At 39.5% G+C, this 16025-nt stretch overlaps 2 protein-coding genes and 1 pseudogene across 2 annotated transcripts; 1 reads left to right on the top strand and 2 right to left on the bottom strand.

Moving 5' to 3' along the window:
• The first annotated feature begins 5821 nt into the window (after positions 1 to 5821).
• On the top strand, positions 5822 to 6696 carry LOC116934619. Its single transcript, XM_032942104.2, has 2 exons — positions 5822 to 6209; positions 6290 to 6696. The coding sequence occupies exons 1-2, from the start codon at positions 5822 to 5824 to the stop codon at positions 6694 to 6696; spliced, it is 795 nt and encodes a 264-aa protein (XP_032797995.2).
• A 5281-nt stretch (positions 6697 to 11977) lies between these two features.
• On the bottom strand, positions 11978 to 14044 carry LOC116927529. Its single transcript, XM_045176166.1, has 6 exons — positions 14024 to 14044; positions 13468 to 13631; positions 13187 to 13402; positions 12897 to 13110; positions 12636 to 12816; positions 11978 to 12420 (listed from the first exon to the last, which is right to left on the bottom strand). The coding sequence occupies exons 1-6, from the start codon at positions 14042 to 14044 to the stop codon at positions 12326 to 12328; spliced, it is 891 nt and encodes a 296-aa protein (XP_045032101.1). The 3' UTR covers positions 11978 to 12325.
• A 199-nt stretch (positions 14045 to 14243) lies between these two features.
• Positions 14244 to 15307, bottom strand: LOC123474236 (annotated as a pseudogene).
• Between the last annotated feature and the right edge of the window lie 718 nt (positions 15308 to 16025).

Here is a 16025-nt window from a genome sequence, read left to right as displayed (position 1 = left end):
CTAGTTCTTCTTTTGTTTCACCCATAACTAAGAAGTCATCAAAGTATATGAGCACTCCTGGTAGATCACCAAACAACTCTGACATAGCCTGCAGGTACACCTCGGGGGCAGATATGAGTCCAAACGGTAGTCGAAGAAATCGGTATCGTCCTTTTGGAGTTGCCATAGTGCACAAATACGACGAACGTTCAGAGAGTGGAATTTGATAAAAGCCCGACGCGGCGTCCAAGCTACAAAAATACTTTGCTTTACCTATTTTTCCAAATAGTTGTTCAACAGTTGGCACCATGAAATGCTGGCGTTGAATGGCTTTGTTCAAGTTGGATGGATCAAGACAAATGCGAACATCTCCATCCGCCTTGCCGACCACCAACATTCTGCTGACCCACTCTGTCGGCTCCACTACAGGAGCTATGATTTCCAGCGCCACCATCTGATCCAGTTTGTCAAACACACGTTTCTCCAAACTAAATGGAAGACGACCTGCTGCCGAGACGACCGGATCCACATGAGCTGCACCCGTTGCGAGTCGAATTTCGTGTTCCATCGGCAGTTTGCCAATTCCATTAAACACTTCCGAAAACTCGTTCACTAAAGGTGGATGATTTGGTTGCTGTGTCACTTTAACTGTGTGAACTCTCTTAATCAGTCTCATTAGTTTGCACGCCGGAAGGCCCAAAATTGCCGGTTGACCCGGCTCGTTCACAACTACAAATCTGAGTGCATAAGTTACGCCTTTGCGCACAACACGGCCTTTATAAACTCCAAGTACATCTAAATAGCCACCTTTAGCACTATAGTTTCGTACACGAGGGCCTGGTTCCAGGTTACCACCATTGGGACACACACGGGTATACAACTCATATGGCAGAACGTTACACGTGGCTCCAGAATCAAGTTTAAAGTGAATTACCGCTCGTCCGTCAACCGATAAGTCTTCGTACCATTCTTCTTCTTTTTCTTCTGAGCACGTGAGCTGGTGATTCACAAGATCCGCCAAAAACCCGCCTGTTTCTGGACACTGGTTGTCCCACTCCTCCTCCTCAACAGCATGCAACTGCTGTTGCATGAACGTTCCTCGTTGTGCTGGCCGGAGGGACTGCTGACGGCCATCATGTTGAAGTGTAGCTTGTGGCCCCCTCTGTCGATGTTTAGCTGGACCATTACGAGCCTTCGGATTTGGACATGTATTTGCGAAATGTCCCATCTGGCCACACGAATAGCACTCCACATTTGTTGCCGAACATTGGCCTTTTTTATGACGTCGACCGCAGCCTTGGCAATTAACAAAATTCTGTGCTTGTGCGTTTCCACCATTTTGACGACTTTTATTGTGCTGAGATGTTGACGGCCTTCCTTTTGACGAGCTGTCCATGAGGCGATGAACGGTCGGATCCGAACGAGCGGTCATCTGTGTAAGCTGTGATGACGCTGATTCACACGCTCGCACAATGTTGCACGCCTTAGCCAAAGTCAGACCAGACTCAAACAATAGTTTTCCCGAACTTGTTCATTGGCTACGCCAAGCACTATCTGATCCCTTACTATCGATTCAATCACCGCCGCAGTTCCGTAATTGCATGGTTTGACTAGACTTAAAAGCTCTACTAACCACGCGTCAAAAGGTTCACCCGGCTGTTGATGACGGCGATGAAACAAGAACCGGTCAAACACTTCACTCTTAAGTGGTTGAAAATAAGCTGTCAGAGCATCCAACACCGGCGTGATCGTCTTCGCATCAGCAGCTGACAAGGGTAGAGTGTCATAGATCTTGATTCCTTCTCTGCCCAGCAACGATAAAAGCACACCGACTATGATTTCTTCATCTTTTTCGTCCTTACGTGTTGCAAGGATAAACCACTTAAATTGGCAACTCCACTGACTCCACTCCAATGCTAAATTAGGAGACGAAAAATTAAACGGATCAGGAAACTTTAGTCCTGTAGCCATGATGACCACGCTCGATTTGCTGACGAGAACCAGTAAAAGATGGGCCAACGAGGGCCAAGCAAGAAAAAAGTTCGCAAAATTGAGTCACAATTACACTGCGTGAGAGATAACTAGTTCACAATCACATACGCAGAAACAACAAACCACCTGAGCAAAAGATGTTCACGATTGCTACGGATACAGATGAGAGAGACCACGCGACAAAATCTTGTCGCCACAAACACTCAGTACTTCAGACGTGTTCGTTACACCAAATGTAAGTTAAAGACATTTTAAATAACTTACTATTCACCAAATAGGTGCAAGCAACAGTGGCGAACACTCAAAAAAAAAAAATAACCACGCGAGAAATTGAAAAATTACTCGACAACTTCTGACACCATGTTGTAGTTACAAGTGTCTGAGTCTCTCTGAGTGTATTCTGTGAGCCTAGGCCTGGGTCTCCCCTCCATGGAGGATGATCAGCCACCTAGTGGTGATCATTACAACAAGGTTTTCTGGCAACGTCACAGGGTTTTTGCTGGTGAAAAAGTGGAAGCACTGTTTTCAACAGCAATACGTTCTATCTCGTTTTCCTCGTTAGCATGACTATGATGACTTTTCATAAAAAATCGTTCACCGAACATGGTCAGGCGAGCCAGGCACGCATAATGCTTGTGTTTGCGACATCGCAAAGCTCTGGATAACAAATAAAAAAAAAATTTTACTTAAAAATTGACGTTGAGGGAGAAAGTAGCTTGTGACCTTTCTTTGTACAGATGGAAAATATAATTGTCCTCCGTCACGTAGACGAAGCTGCCAGCGCGTTTGCCAGGTACTCTCTGAACTGCAATATCCATATTGCACGAAAGATAGGGATCGAAATAGTAATAGAACTTTTATTGATCAAAACTAGAAGATTCAACGAAACAGAGGATCGCTAGATGATCTGTATCTTTCGAATCGAACTTATGATCTGAACTGGGCTCTGCAAAAAACTCTTATTAAATATCACATGCGGACTTTCGTCCAGGATGATTCAGCCAGTTGTGAGAAAAGTGGCAAAAAAAAGAAGTCGTCCCCTTCGATACCAACACCATTGGGGACTAGCTCTCCCCCTCAGAAACAACCCAAGCTTGTTATAAGATCATCGGGGAAAACGTTTAACATTTACGCTAGGACGACGTTTAACATTTACGCCCCCTCACGTTTACTACAGTTGCCCCCCAGACTGTTGCCCCTTAAAACTATTGTCCCCTTAACTAATGCCCCCCAAAAATAATTAACAATTGCCCCTAATTTCAAAATCCTATAAGTTTAAATTAAATTAATCATAATTATTTAAAATAGGTCGCGGTTACAATTTCATATGTCCGATTAAGTATTCTTCCGTTAATAGGCTTTATTTCTCGCTAGAGGGTTCTTTTACTCACGTTAAACTATATTTAAGGCCGTAGATAGCCGTAATTCAAAAGAGTAAAAAAAAAACTTGTTTATTCTGGCCTCCCATTTCGTAGTAGCAGATTCAGACAAAATAGTGAAAACACTTTGATTGAAGTGATTGATTGAACACAATCAGGACACCTGAAGATGTTGCTCTTCCAGTTGAGCCTCTTTATGCACTTCTTATGGAGCTTTTGGATGCTCCTCCTGTCGAGGCTGAACCCGAAGTAGCTCCAGCTCCTCGTCGTCCACGTCGTGTGACCCAAGTACCTCGCAACTTGTCAGCAGAAGGGGATTCGCCTATAACTCCTCCCAACTGCAGGGCTCGGGCTCACACAAGAGTAGCTCTAAGTTAACGACTTAGAGTTAAGAGAGAAGTTGTAGACTTAGTATCATCATTACAAAAAAATGTAAATTAAATGTGTTTTATGTACCATTTTGTACACTTGACAAAATATAATTCCGATATTTTTCATTAATTAAAGTATTGTGTATTTTACTGGGGGGGGGCAATTGTTAATTATTTTTGGGGGGCATTAGTTAGGATGGCATTAGTTAAGGGGGCAATAGTTTTGGGGGGAAATAGTCTGGGGGGCAACTGTAGCAACCGCGAGGGGGCATTAGTTAAAGGGGGCGATCGTCGCCAACCCCGCTCGGAGACCCTTTAAAACAATCTGCCGCTACCCACTGATCGTGTTAACTACACGGATTAAAATTTTAAATGTTACCATTGTTTCTGCTATTAGATGTTTGTTTTAGGTGGTTGCGGTCTTTATTGATATCTATGTCATCTTAGGGTTTGTACTGTATGTATCTCGGGCGAGACGGCTTCCGTCAGTGTCGTCGATTCAGACAAACTGGAACTTCGACCTACGAAAAAAAAACTAATAAATTTCATCTACACGCCAAAAATTGGCAAGAAAATATGTACCGGTGTAGGTATAAATATCGATGAGAAGAACCTGTGGAATGGCCGCACCTTCGGCTATATGGAGTGCTAAACTTTCAAGCCAGACCTCAATGACTTCGCAGGGTGGCCGTTTGTCTTGATTGAGATCGCATTCGTACATACGAATGCGATTCGATACAATGGTTCCGGACAATTGAAGCAAAATGTTTCACGAAATGCAGTCTGATTGAGAACAAAGTCACCTGATCGCGAAAAATAATCCGGATCTACCTCAACTCAACGATATTTACTTTAACTTTTCTACTTAAAAAAGCTCTGCCACGTACCTTGCAAAGAACAATGCCAAAACTAAAAACGTCCACTTTTTCATCGTATTTCTTGCCCGTTAACATTTTAGGCGCCATCCAATAAGGACTGCCTACTACAGTATATCTTTTGTTCCTTTCGTATTTCTTCTGTCGTCGTTCGGACGGTGAAGGCGTCGTGTTATTACGACATCTTATCAACCCACGGCCGTAAGGTTAATTTGCGATATAAACGTGGCGCTATGGTCCGTGACGGACTATCGGCTCGCATAATCCTGGCCAAGCCGAAGTCAGCCACCATTACCGAGCAATCTTCTTTCACAAGACAATTATTGGAATATAGATCACGATGCATGATGCTTTTCGAAAAGAGGTAAACCATTCCAGCAGCTATATCTTTGGAGAATGAGACTCGTTGTTCCCATGGCAATGGCACATTTGAATCATGCAATAATCCCTTTTGCATTCCACCAGCAAAAACGCCAATGGGTGTCGGCCTTCGAGATTTATGTGGGGCTGCGTGGGCTGAACATAAAAAACAAATGACAAACGACAGCCGCCCTCGTCGTTTCTAAACAAACACAAATAAAAAATTAACAAACCAACCTTTCATCACAAAAATTACCCTATTCCATACAGTTTTACATGGAGAATCCAACTGTAATAAAATTTCACTCAAAAAACGAAAACCCGCGGCACAGGAGGGTCCCTAAAACCACCAACCTGCCACCAACCAATCAGAACCCGACTTTCATGACCGAAATTTGAATTTCGATCAAACAAACAAAATATATAAAATTAACAAACAAACCTACATATTTAGAAATAACCCATTGGCACGAAGTTGAATACAGCGAATCAGATAAAAAATAATGGAAAACGAACAACTCCCCTGTTTACACACGATAATTCTACCCAATTCGCAGCCAATCAAAACCCGGCTGGAACCCCTGGGGAAACAATAAACAGTTTGGGGCTCATAACCACGGCATAGCCTTCCATCTATACCAAGGTAAATCTCTCAGTGATCAAGCCCCTTCGTGGCGCCTTCGAGATTTTTAATTGTCTTTTCATTCTCTTAATTTTAAAAAATGAAATTTTTTAGAAAAACGACTTCATTGCGGCCAATACTTAATAATGTTGTCCATGCCCTTCAAGTACAAGGCCAATCTTAAACTTACTTGTCCTTCATTGTGGCCAATACTATCAAGATGTTGTCCATGGCATGGACAACATGTGGTGGTGGTTGACGGTACAAGCAAGTGTAAAACGCATGTTGAGTCAATTGGATGCCATTCGCCTTTACTTCGTTCTCCTCAAGAGTGAAGACATGAGCAAAGAAAACGAACCTGTAGACAATGTGATTATCACTTTGCGTGATCCTCTAACTCTTGCCTACCTGGAATTTTCTCTTGACTATGCCCTGGGGCTTATGAATGATTTCAACACTACATTTCAAGCAGAAGGCCCCCTAATTCATATTCACAAACAAAAATATGAGAAACTGCTTGCGACTTTAGCTATCAATTTCATGGAACCCAGTCATGTTCGGGAATGTGATTCAACTACAATCGATCCTCATGATGATTCAAATTATATATCCTTACGTGATGTATACCCTGGTAATGAACTTTGAGTAGTATACCTTTTATGACTTTTGTAATCGTAATCGTATTTTTTTTTGCTACACTCTTCAATATAGGTCCAGCAGCGTATGAAACCATTCAAAATCTCGGGAAGTCAAAAGAAATGAGCGTCAAACTGGAATACCCTTCTCCTCTATTCAACTCAGGTTTGCAAGACGTCGATGATGATTTAAATTTTGAGACAATCAGCTATGTTGAGAGAGAAACGCCGCTTGTGCGACCGCAAGAACCTGCCAGTGCCATCGCTGTCTCTCAATCGGAATTGGGCGTATCTCAAGATATGAGAATCAACTCATTTTACATTCATTGTAGGGATTTCTATATTACTGCGATCTCTGATATGAAATCTCGTTTCGATTTTACGGATCCAGTTTATGAGGTTGTTACTATGCTACATCCGGAAAATGCGCGAAATCTGAAACCTCGAACACTGAGTGCATTATTTGAAAGATTTGCGGTTTAAAATATGTTCTGTGATCGTTTAAAAACTGAAAAAGAATGGAATGCTCATGCCCTACTCCCTACGTCTGCTTTCGGGGTTCTAACTGAGTCCGCAGTTTTTCGCTTGCCTGCGGAAGAATATTGGCAAAAAGTTTTTGCAAATCACGAGGCCACTTTCGCTAACTTGTGCGTTTGCGTTTCAATGCTTTTTAGTTTAATCGTTAGTAACGTAATTGCAGAAAGAAAATTCAGTGAACTTAACAATACTAAAACGGACAAAAGAACTAGTATAGATGATGATACCGTAGTTAGTCTAATGAGAATAAAGTCTTGGTTAAAAGCTCATGATAAGAGTGCTGATGAAGTCAATATCACCGACGAATTAGTCCAGGCCGTTATTAAAGTAAAATTCAATGCCACCATTCCAGATTCTAAGTCATTGTAAGTTTTGTGCAATAGACCTTTTACTAGTTTTATATGATGCGAAATTTCCCTCCCATGTGCCATGTCCTATATATCCCCTATGCCATTTGTTTCACCAAGACAGTATAACGCTCGATAAATAAAATACAATTTAACCCTGAGTCAGAGACTTATATTTTGAAATAAAATTTTGGGAAAATAGGTGGGATTTCAAAAAAAACAGGCGGGAAACGTGGGATTTTATAAAGAAAAAATGTGGGATTTCCTTGGGATTTTTAATCGGAAAATGTGGGAAAATTGGGATTTTTTACATGGTTACAGGGGATTCCGGGTTTTTTGGCGTGGCAGCACTGGTCCATGCCCTTGGAACCAAGTGTGCTTTTCATCAGCTCGCCAACAAAACAGGACAAGTGAGTAATTTGTGACTTATATTCCCTTCTTCACCCTCATGGTTCAAGATTCTGGTTGATTTCAGTGAGTCCTAAAAAAATACATGAATTAGCAATCTTTTATAAGATTGCATGATTGTTGGTTTCCATTCAAGCTTCTCAACGCTGTTTCATAATTGAAATAGTTCCATTAATCTGCTGCAGTTAGCTTTCCATATACTTTTTTCACGATTCAGTAGGAACTTGTGGTATTGCAAGTTTGTTGTTTTATTCCTTAAGATCTCTAATTAAGACCTGTAACAAATGGATTAATAAATATGCACACAAGAGAAGTATATATTTGAATTAGTTCTCAGGCATGCCTAGCAGAATTTGTTGTTGCTCGAGATGTGCAGTGGAGAAACTTGAACATGATCTACATTCAAACATGATGGAAATAAGAAACAATAAGAAATAGGTTCATCAAATTGTTAAGTCTAATTACCTTGCGAATCGGTGAAAGAAAGCAAAGATTGCCGATACGGATAATGGGACCTATTCTTTTCTGTACACCAGTGATGGGTTGAAACGAACCAAAAAAAAAAGATTGAGAGGTGAAATCAGACACAGCCTCAGATATCATGAAAAAGCCTAGTGAATTGACTGATTGAGCTCATACACATCGTAAGATATAAATGAAATGAAATTATATTGTCTCGTCTATTTTTTTTTGACTAATTGAGCCTGACCTTTCACAAGCAGACGCGCTATAAAAAATAATACTGTCGTCTGCTTGTGAATCGAGCTAAATTCAATCAGGGTGTCTTTTTTTAAAACAAATATCTCGCGAATAGGGAAAATAGTGTCTCCAATTATTACACATGTATGAAAGGGAAAGTTCTTCTTTCAATTAGAAGCAATCGCAGCTTCTAATTTTAGAAGCGAACTTTTTCCCATCATTTCGAAGTTTTCCCTTTTTTTCTCCTTTTTGCTCCCAATCTCCCCGTTAATTTCGTTCATACTTAAACAAATTAGTTACCATACATGTAAAAAACAATTCTACGTCGAATGAGATAGGTCGCGTCGTGATCGGAGCATCACGAGAGCGTCAAAGTCTAAAAAACCATTTTCGTCACCCCCCGCCCCACTCCCCAGGGATCTCTCAGGTTAAAAGTATTTGGGTCGCATTCGGAAGAAATGTCTCTCGGTTAAACGGCGGTAAGCCTTCGGCTTTTTAAAATAAGAATTTTAAAATTCTCTCAGGGATAAATTCAGTCAATAGATTAAGACGTTTATATTTTTAAAGGATGCCGATGAAACACAGGACATTATTGTGAGTAAGCGTCCACATCACCGCCACCTTTTTGAATAAGTGTAAAAATCAGATATAAAAGCCATTAATGTCTATTTTTATACTAACCTCTTTGATGAAATTGTTTTGAGTTTCTTAATCCACCCGCTAGAGTTATAAGCATAGTAGTACCTGTTTCACGATATTTTCTGCGCTGGTTAATTCTTCTGCCCAGTTGAATTACCGCTGTGGTACTCTTAGACGAGGTGGTGGTACTCTAAAATTCATCAGTTGAATCAGGCTCTCCTTAATTCAATTTGAGAAGGTGGTATGCCTTTCAAATGTTTTTGTTTTTTTCCTATTTAAATTTTTGGGTTTTTAATCGGGGACTTCAAGTCGATGTTACTATAAGTATAACATGATTAAGCAAGGGGTCTTGGGTCGGAAAAATAATTCGTTTACAAAAATTACGGGGACTTGTGTCTGGGGTTTAAAGTTAGGAATTGTTGGCACATTTTGGAAAACGGGGTCTTGAGTCGGGATAATATTTAATGGCGACAAACACAGGGACATTGTGTCGGGGGACAGGGACTTAAAGTCGGTAATATATGAAGACATTTTAAGGCACGTGGTCTTAAGTCAGGGTTACATTAAATTAAAAAAAGACATTGGGACCTTGCGTCGGGGGCTAGGGGTTTTGCGTTGTCCATTAATTAACAAATAAAAATATTTTTTTTTATGTTGGGGGTCTTGCGTTGTAACGTAGGGGTCTACGGTCGACCCCCCCCCCTGGGGTCTTATATGTCGAAGGGGTCTAAAGTCTACGTGCCGACGAAATAACTACTTTCTTAGACACGAGATATTGTCGCGGGTGAAAAGGGGGATTGGTTATCTCTTCACAGAGATGAGTCATCCGCTCCTTGGACAACGCTGCGATCGTGGTGAAGAAATTATCGGGAGAAGTCCGCTCTAAGAAAGATACGCAGATATGCAGTTCGGAAGGGGAGTAATTCGCGCGACGGTATAAAACGCTGCCCCGAATTTTCGTTAAATGAGTCTCCATCGGGTGAGCTCCCGGAGCTGGGCTCCGTAGGAGGAGTTCCCTGGTTTCCCAAGAGGTCTTCAGACGCTTCTCCAACTTTTGGTAATGGTTATCTCTTTTGTTTGAGTTAAACCATTGTTTAGAATTTAAGTCATCACTTGTTGTATTCGTTTGTTCTTGTCCAAATACAACTCGTGTGACAATATGTCAGTGCCCCGGAAGCCTCTTGGAGAATTTTCAAGTATCCACTTTCTTACCGTTCACACGCTGTTATTCGACTTGCTATCCATCTTCATCAAGAACAATCGTTTTTTTTTTCTTCCAGGAATGGAAGAGCAAGCAGTAATGAATTCTGCCTAACAATTAACTACTTTAACGGCTTGGTTTAAATTAAATTCCACTCATCCGCCAGCTAGGTCTTACTCCTATCGTGAGATCCTTATCATTTTTGGTTTGACAAGACCGCCCGGAAATGGAAACCGAGAAGAAAGAGGATTAACGTCATTGGCCGCATTTATTCCGTTACCGTCAAGCAAGTCGAAAGACACAGTCTACGATTGCTTCTTATCAATGTACCTGGTGCAACCAGCTTCGAATATTTGAGGACAGTCGACGGAATCCTGCATCCAACATTCAAAAAAGCTGCCATAGCAAGAAACCTTTTGGCTGATGATAGCGTTTGGGAACGAGTGATGGCGGAAGCAATCGAATTTGAAATGCCCGTCCAATTAAGACAATTGTTTGTCAACATTTGCGTTCATTGCTATCCAACAAACGCTCGGGTACTGTTAGAGAACAACCTTTCATATCTCATGGAAGATTTTACAAGACGTGGTCATGAAGATGAAATTGCGAAAAACCTTGCGCTGAAATGTATTCAAGATATGTTGAGGCAGAGTGGTCACAATCTTGAAGAATTTCAATTGGTTCCTGATTTTCAAATGATTCATCGGCTGATTGAAGATGGAGAAGATGAAAGCTCGGACGAAATGCAAGCTCCAAAGAGGAGAAGAGGAGAACTAATGGTTGCTCAGCTGAACGTGGAATAGCAAGCAATCTTTGACCGTGTCATGACGTTAGTCAATGATAACGTTTGTTCTTCTACAAATCATCAGTATTTTTTGGATGGACCAGGTGGTACTGGAAAAACATTTCTCTACAATACACTCATTAATGTGCTTGAAGGACAAGGAAAATCGGTTATTGCTGTGGCTTCAACTGGAATCGCTTCAATTCTGCTGTGTAATGGGAGTACTTACCATTCTCGCTTCAAAATCTATCCTCCCATCACGCAAACAACAACATCAAAAATAGAAGAGCACCATACTGAAGCAAACAACATAAGGAAAGCCAGTCTGATTATCATTGACGAGGTCACTATGATGACGGTACATGCACTAGATTCCATCGATAAACTTTTTAAAAAGGTTACGAAAAAGTCAGTCGCTTTCGGTGGCAAAGTTCTGTTGTTGGGAGGAGATTTTCGTCAGTGCCTTCCTGTCATTAAACACGGTAACAGGGTAAAAGTTGTTGAATCTACCATTAAAAGCAGCGGGACTTGGAGTGAAATTTTTAAGTTCCATTTGACGATACCGCGGACGATACTCTCTAAGAAATATGTCGGGATTTTTACCGAGAAGAAACTCGGTAATCCAGACTTCAATCTCGGTATTTTTTGCCGAGATTAAACTAGGAAAAAATTCAGAAAATTTTTCTCGGTGTTGCTTCATTGTACCGATTTTTATTATCGGTTTTTGCGCATGACTAAAGGGCAAACACACCCCCCTATTATTTCTAAGGTTAATTAGTCTGGCTGTCTGGTTCCCCCTTCCCCAAGTCTCGATTTCTCAAGGACAGTCTCTGTCTACATGTATGCATATGTCCTTCGTTATTATACAATACTGTGGTATGTCATAACGCTTAAAGACATTATGTTATTGTTATTAGATTAAATTAACGAAATTATCATTAGATGAAATTGATGTTATTGTTATTAGATACAATTAATTTAATTGTTACTACATAATGTTTATTTAACTGTTATTTGATATAATTAATTTAATTCAGTAAATATTTGTACGCATGTAAAGTATTATTTAAATGCTTCTCCCCTTTAATCAAGTATTATGTTTTTCATAATTATGAATCATAGAATAAAAAATGGCCGAAGGAGGTGAAATAGGAGAAAAAGTAGTTGTATTTTTTTTTTTCCGAGTTTTATTCCGGCTTCAAAAGTTGTAGAATTTTCAATGAAAAATCGTTGACAACCAAAGATTTACATGTTTTCTTTTTTTTGTTGTTGGGTAAAGCCTCTTTTTCCCTCCCATACTCCATCATATTTTGCAAAAAAATATACACCAGGTTGAGGTTGTCGGGAAAAATTAAATTGAATATATGATATACAGCAAACAAAATTGCAATAGATTCAGCAGCCGATGGAGTATTAATTTTGATTGGGATGAGATCCGCTTTTATGTAACGGCGATTTCCAATAACAATTAATCCGGGTTGGATCATTCCATCGGTCTCACACCGTAAACCCTTTCGAGGCCCTAGACGGGCGAGGTGGAAAAAGAATTTGAAGAGATGAAAATATTATAAGTGTCCTGTCGTTGGCCGTATCTAAAATCATATAAAAAAAATACTGTAAGTAAAAATATAAACAAATATAATATATAATATTTCTATGTAGTATCTATATAGAGTATCTATCTATCTATATATATATAGTATCTATATAGAGTATCTATCTATCTATATATATATAGTATCTATATAGAGTATCTATATATGTATAGATAGATATATATAGATATTTGAAGTTTTGAAATTTTTACCAAGTCCGAGCAGTGAATTTTCATAAGAATCTACTAGATCCATGGTGAGCTCTGCAAACGGCTCCAAAGATTCTCCGTGTTTTTTCAATAGCTCCACTGCCAAAGATTTTTCAATTTTTTTCCACCTTTCGGTAAATTCCTCTGTTCGCCACCCTTCCACAAATTTCAGGTCACAATCAACCTGTAAAAATAGAAAGAACAACTTATAAATATTTTATATATTAACCCCAGGGATAGGCCCGATAATTATTATTTTGTTACCGCTCCCTTTAGTGATGTGAATCTGGGAAACCTTGTCAGAATGTCTGTCACGGTAGGTTTTTTCTCGAGGATCCATTTTCTACGGGATTCGAGCGTGCCAAAATGACACTGCATCATTTTTTCTTTATTTTCGGTGGTTACTTGGTTCTCGCGCATAAATCTTTCTTGGTCTTGTAAAGTAATGTCGAATTCATCTTCAAAATTTTCAGTTTGTCTGCATGCAGAAAAACATAAAAAAAATTAAAAAATGTATGCGCGCACTGTCAAAAATATTATTTTGAAATACGTACCTTTTATTGTAGCTCCTTACAATGGCCCCTTTATTCTTATTATTGGATCTGCGATCCCTGACGTAATTTGATAAACGTCCAACGTTTGTATTTACATCATACCACGAAGAGTGAATGATGTTATCGGCAGTGCTTGATGCATCCTTTGCTATCGGAAAATGCGCTACAATCGACTTGGCAGCCATGTCAAATTCTGCTGGCTTTGGCATGCCATTCCTGTTAATAATTTTAATCATATTAAATAATATTAAGATGAAGTTTGAATAAAAAATCCTACTTACATTCCCTTATGTTTGTAGAGCCATTTACCGACTGCAATATTAATAGCAGAACGATCCTTTTTACTGAGCTCCGCGTCCTCGGCATCTAAGCGGCATAACAAAGCATCAACGTGGCTTTTATCCCACCCGTTTTCACGAATTATGTCGCGAATCGGGTAATAATCCTAGTAATGACAAAAAAATAGTGTGAATAAAATGTTTGGGAATTTATAAAACTAAGGTACAGTACCCACCACAAGTGTTAGAAAATGCGCGGATACCCGTAAGCCTCCGTGTAAATACCTCGTTGATTTGCGAGGTAAATACTGGGGATAGATTTTTTAAATTTTTTTTACAAATACATTTGTTGAAGATGTATTCGTGAAAAAAAAATCAGAACTGTACAAGCCTCCGCTGAGGCTGTACACCACTTTCCAGAAGTATTAGAACATTTTTTTTTTGTGTGGATCTCTTATGGCGGGATGGATTTTTCCGGCGGCCATATCTTTTGTTCCGATTAAGATACGGAGCCGGAGATTTTTTTACAAATTGCCCGTTGGGCACTTTATTCCACGACCGCGATTCGATCGTGATCCATGAACTCCTTCCCTATTTTTTTCGCCCGGGAAAAACGCGCATTCCATTCAAGGACTATTATTGTGTGTACAACGACACAGGGAAAATGTAGTATGATTTTTTCACACTGGGGGCGCATGGCGCGCAAGGAATGCGCAACTCTTTCTTTGTCGCGAACACATATCCGCGTGGCTGATTTCCCCCAGTGGGAAAAAGTCATACTACATTTTCCCTGTGTCGTTGTACACACAATAATAGTCCTTGAATATACTATAATAGAGGTCCAAAGGATGGTAATAAAAAAGTTCAGTGAAATCAATGCAAATAAGTTCAGTAGTTGTTGGTCTTTTTACCTTAAATACGTGCAAGTGTGAATTAAAACCAACAGTTTCAAATTTTTGGACCAATATAAAGCATTGCTTCTTTTCTCGAATAATAGACTGTACTTCACCAAATTTTAATTCAAAATTTTCTTTACTAATAACGACTATATTTCCTACTGAATAAGTTACGCCATAATAATCAACGTGTTTTACAATGTCAACAGTCGTGGTTAATGGTATGTTAAGTTTTTGGGCTACGATTTCTGAGGATTCAATTGACTGTAAAACGCATGTTTTTTGTTGACCTGAGAAAACAAACTCGTCGCGTAAGATATCTCCTATAATAGAGTGAGCAAGGGTTGTATATTGATTTCGAGTGGTCAAGGTTTTGCTAATATTTTTGAAATTACAAACGACATGGCTCAAACGTTTAAAAAATCCGTTTCGTAGTTCATATTTCAAACAAGAAAGGTTACGGGTAGGTCCATTTTCTTTAACAATTGTTTTAAAATGGACCAAAAAGTGCTGCTTGGGTTTAACCGCGATTTCAGGATAAGTTCCTTATACAACAACATGTGATCTTCATAAAGTTCTTCAAAGTAATCTAATATCACGTCTGTAAGTTTAGGAGCATATGCGATGTCTACAAGCATTTGTAACTGAACAAACAAAGCCCAAAACTTGTCGCCCGTAGGGATAAATGGCCCAAGGATAACAGGTAAATACCTAAAAAGACAAAGCATTTCATTAGCGGTAAGTTTAGGTGATAACCCTTTCCCCGGGGGCTTGAGGCTGTTCAGTTCAGGGGGCGTATTACCTTTGTCTACTTTGAGGCAAGCAAAAACCCATCGAATTTTTCTATTTAAATCAGTCAGTGACATAACTTTCCGGATAGTAATAAATTCATGTAAAATATTCCCAGATACAAGAGGTAAGATTCCCTCAGGCAATAAGTGCATGATATCAGTGGTGCGATTTGTTGACGTATGGAAAATTTTAGTTCGTTTAAGACGCTGTTTTTTTTAACACCCCGAACATGAAGTAATTCATCATCAGAATGCAGCATTTCTAAGTCGTCCTTGTGCAACTCTTTGTTACGTAAACGAAACGCGGATTCCCAAAAGTATGTACTTCGTTCCTGGATATTACCGTAACAAATCGCGCAACAGTATTCCGTCCTACTAAAATTTTCCACAAGTCCAAATACTTCGTTTGTTGCGAGACTGTCCCCACAAAACTGACTTATCGATCCAAATATTTGCACTGTTCCTTTATTTTTTATTTCTACGGGAATTCCTGTAGTTTCAAGAATTTTAATGTCATCAGTAATTTTTCTTAAAATAACATCGAAACCATACGTTTTAACATCTAAAGTATTAATCATAGCAAGGAGATGTACTCTTTGAAAATCAAAGCTGTACTTCTCATGTACATTTTCAAAAGTAATATAAAATACACCAACACTGTGAATTGATGCATGGCCACGAAGAGGATTTGTTGTTCCCATGCCATCATAAAACAATTGAATTCTCAAACTAATTTTAGTTTGGTCGGAAAAGAGACCGTGTTGCTTGAACTTAGTAGAATCACAATAATTTGAATATACTCCGTCAGCTGTTTTGCGAAACACTTTTTCATTGAAAATATGTGTTGCAAATTTTTCGTCAGACAACAAATTTC

The sequence above is a fragment of the Daphnia magna genome, linkage group LG7 (genome assembly GCF_020631705.1).
Source record: "Daphnia magna isolate NIES linkage group LG7, ASM2063170v1.1, whole genome shotgun sequence".
Classification (NCBI taxonomy): Eukaryota; Metazoa; Arthropoda; class Branchiopoda; order Diplostraca; family Daphniidae; genus Daphnia; species Daphnia magna.
This window is presented reverse-complemented; position numbering and strand designations above follow the sequence as displayed.

Coding starts and splice junctions, on each gene's coding strand:
- LOC116934619 (XM_032942104.2), top strand. CDS start 5,822: ATGTGGTGGTGGTTGACGGTACAAGCAAGTGTAAAACGCATGTTGAGT. Junction 6,210..6,289: donor CTTACGTGATGTATACCCTG/GTAATGAACTTT, acceptor TCTTCAATATAG/GTCCAGCAGCGTATGAAACC.
- LOC116927529 (XM_045176166.1), bottom strand. CDS start 14,044: ATGGATCACGATCGAATCGCG. Junction 13,403..13,467: donor CTCTACAAACATAAGGGAAT/GTAAGTAGGATT, acceptor AATTATTAACAG/GAATGGCATGCCAAAGCCAG. Junction 12,817..12,896: donor TCACATCACTAAAGGGAGCG/GTAACAAAATAA, acceptor CTATTTTTACAG/GTTGATTGTGACCTGAAATT.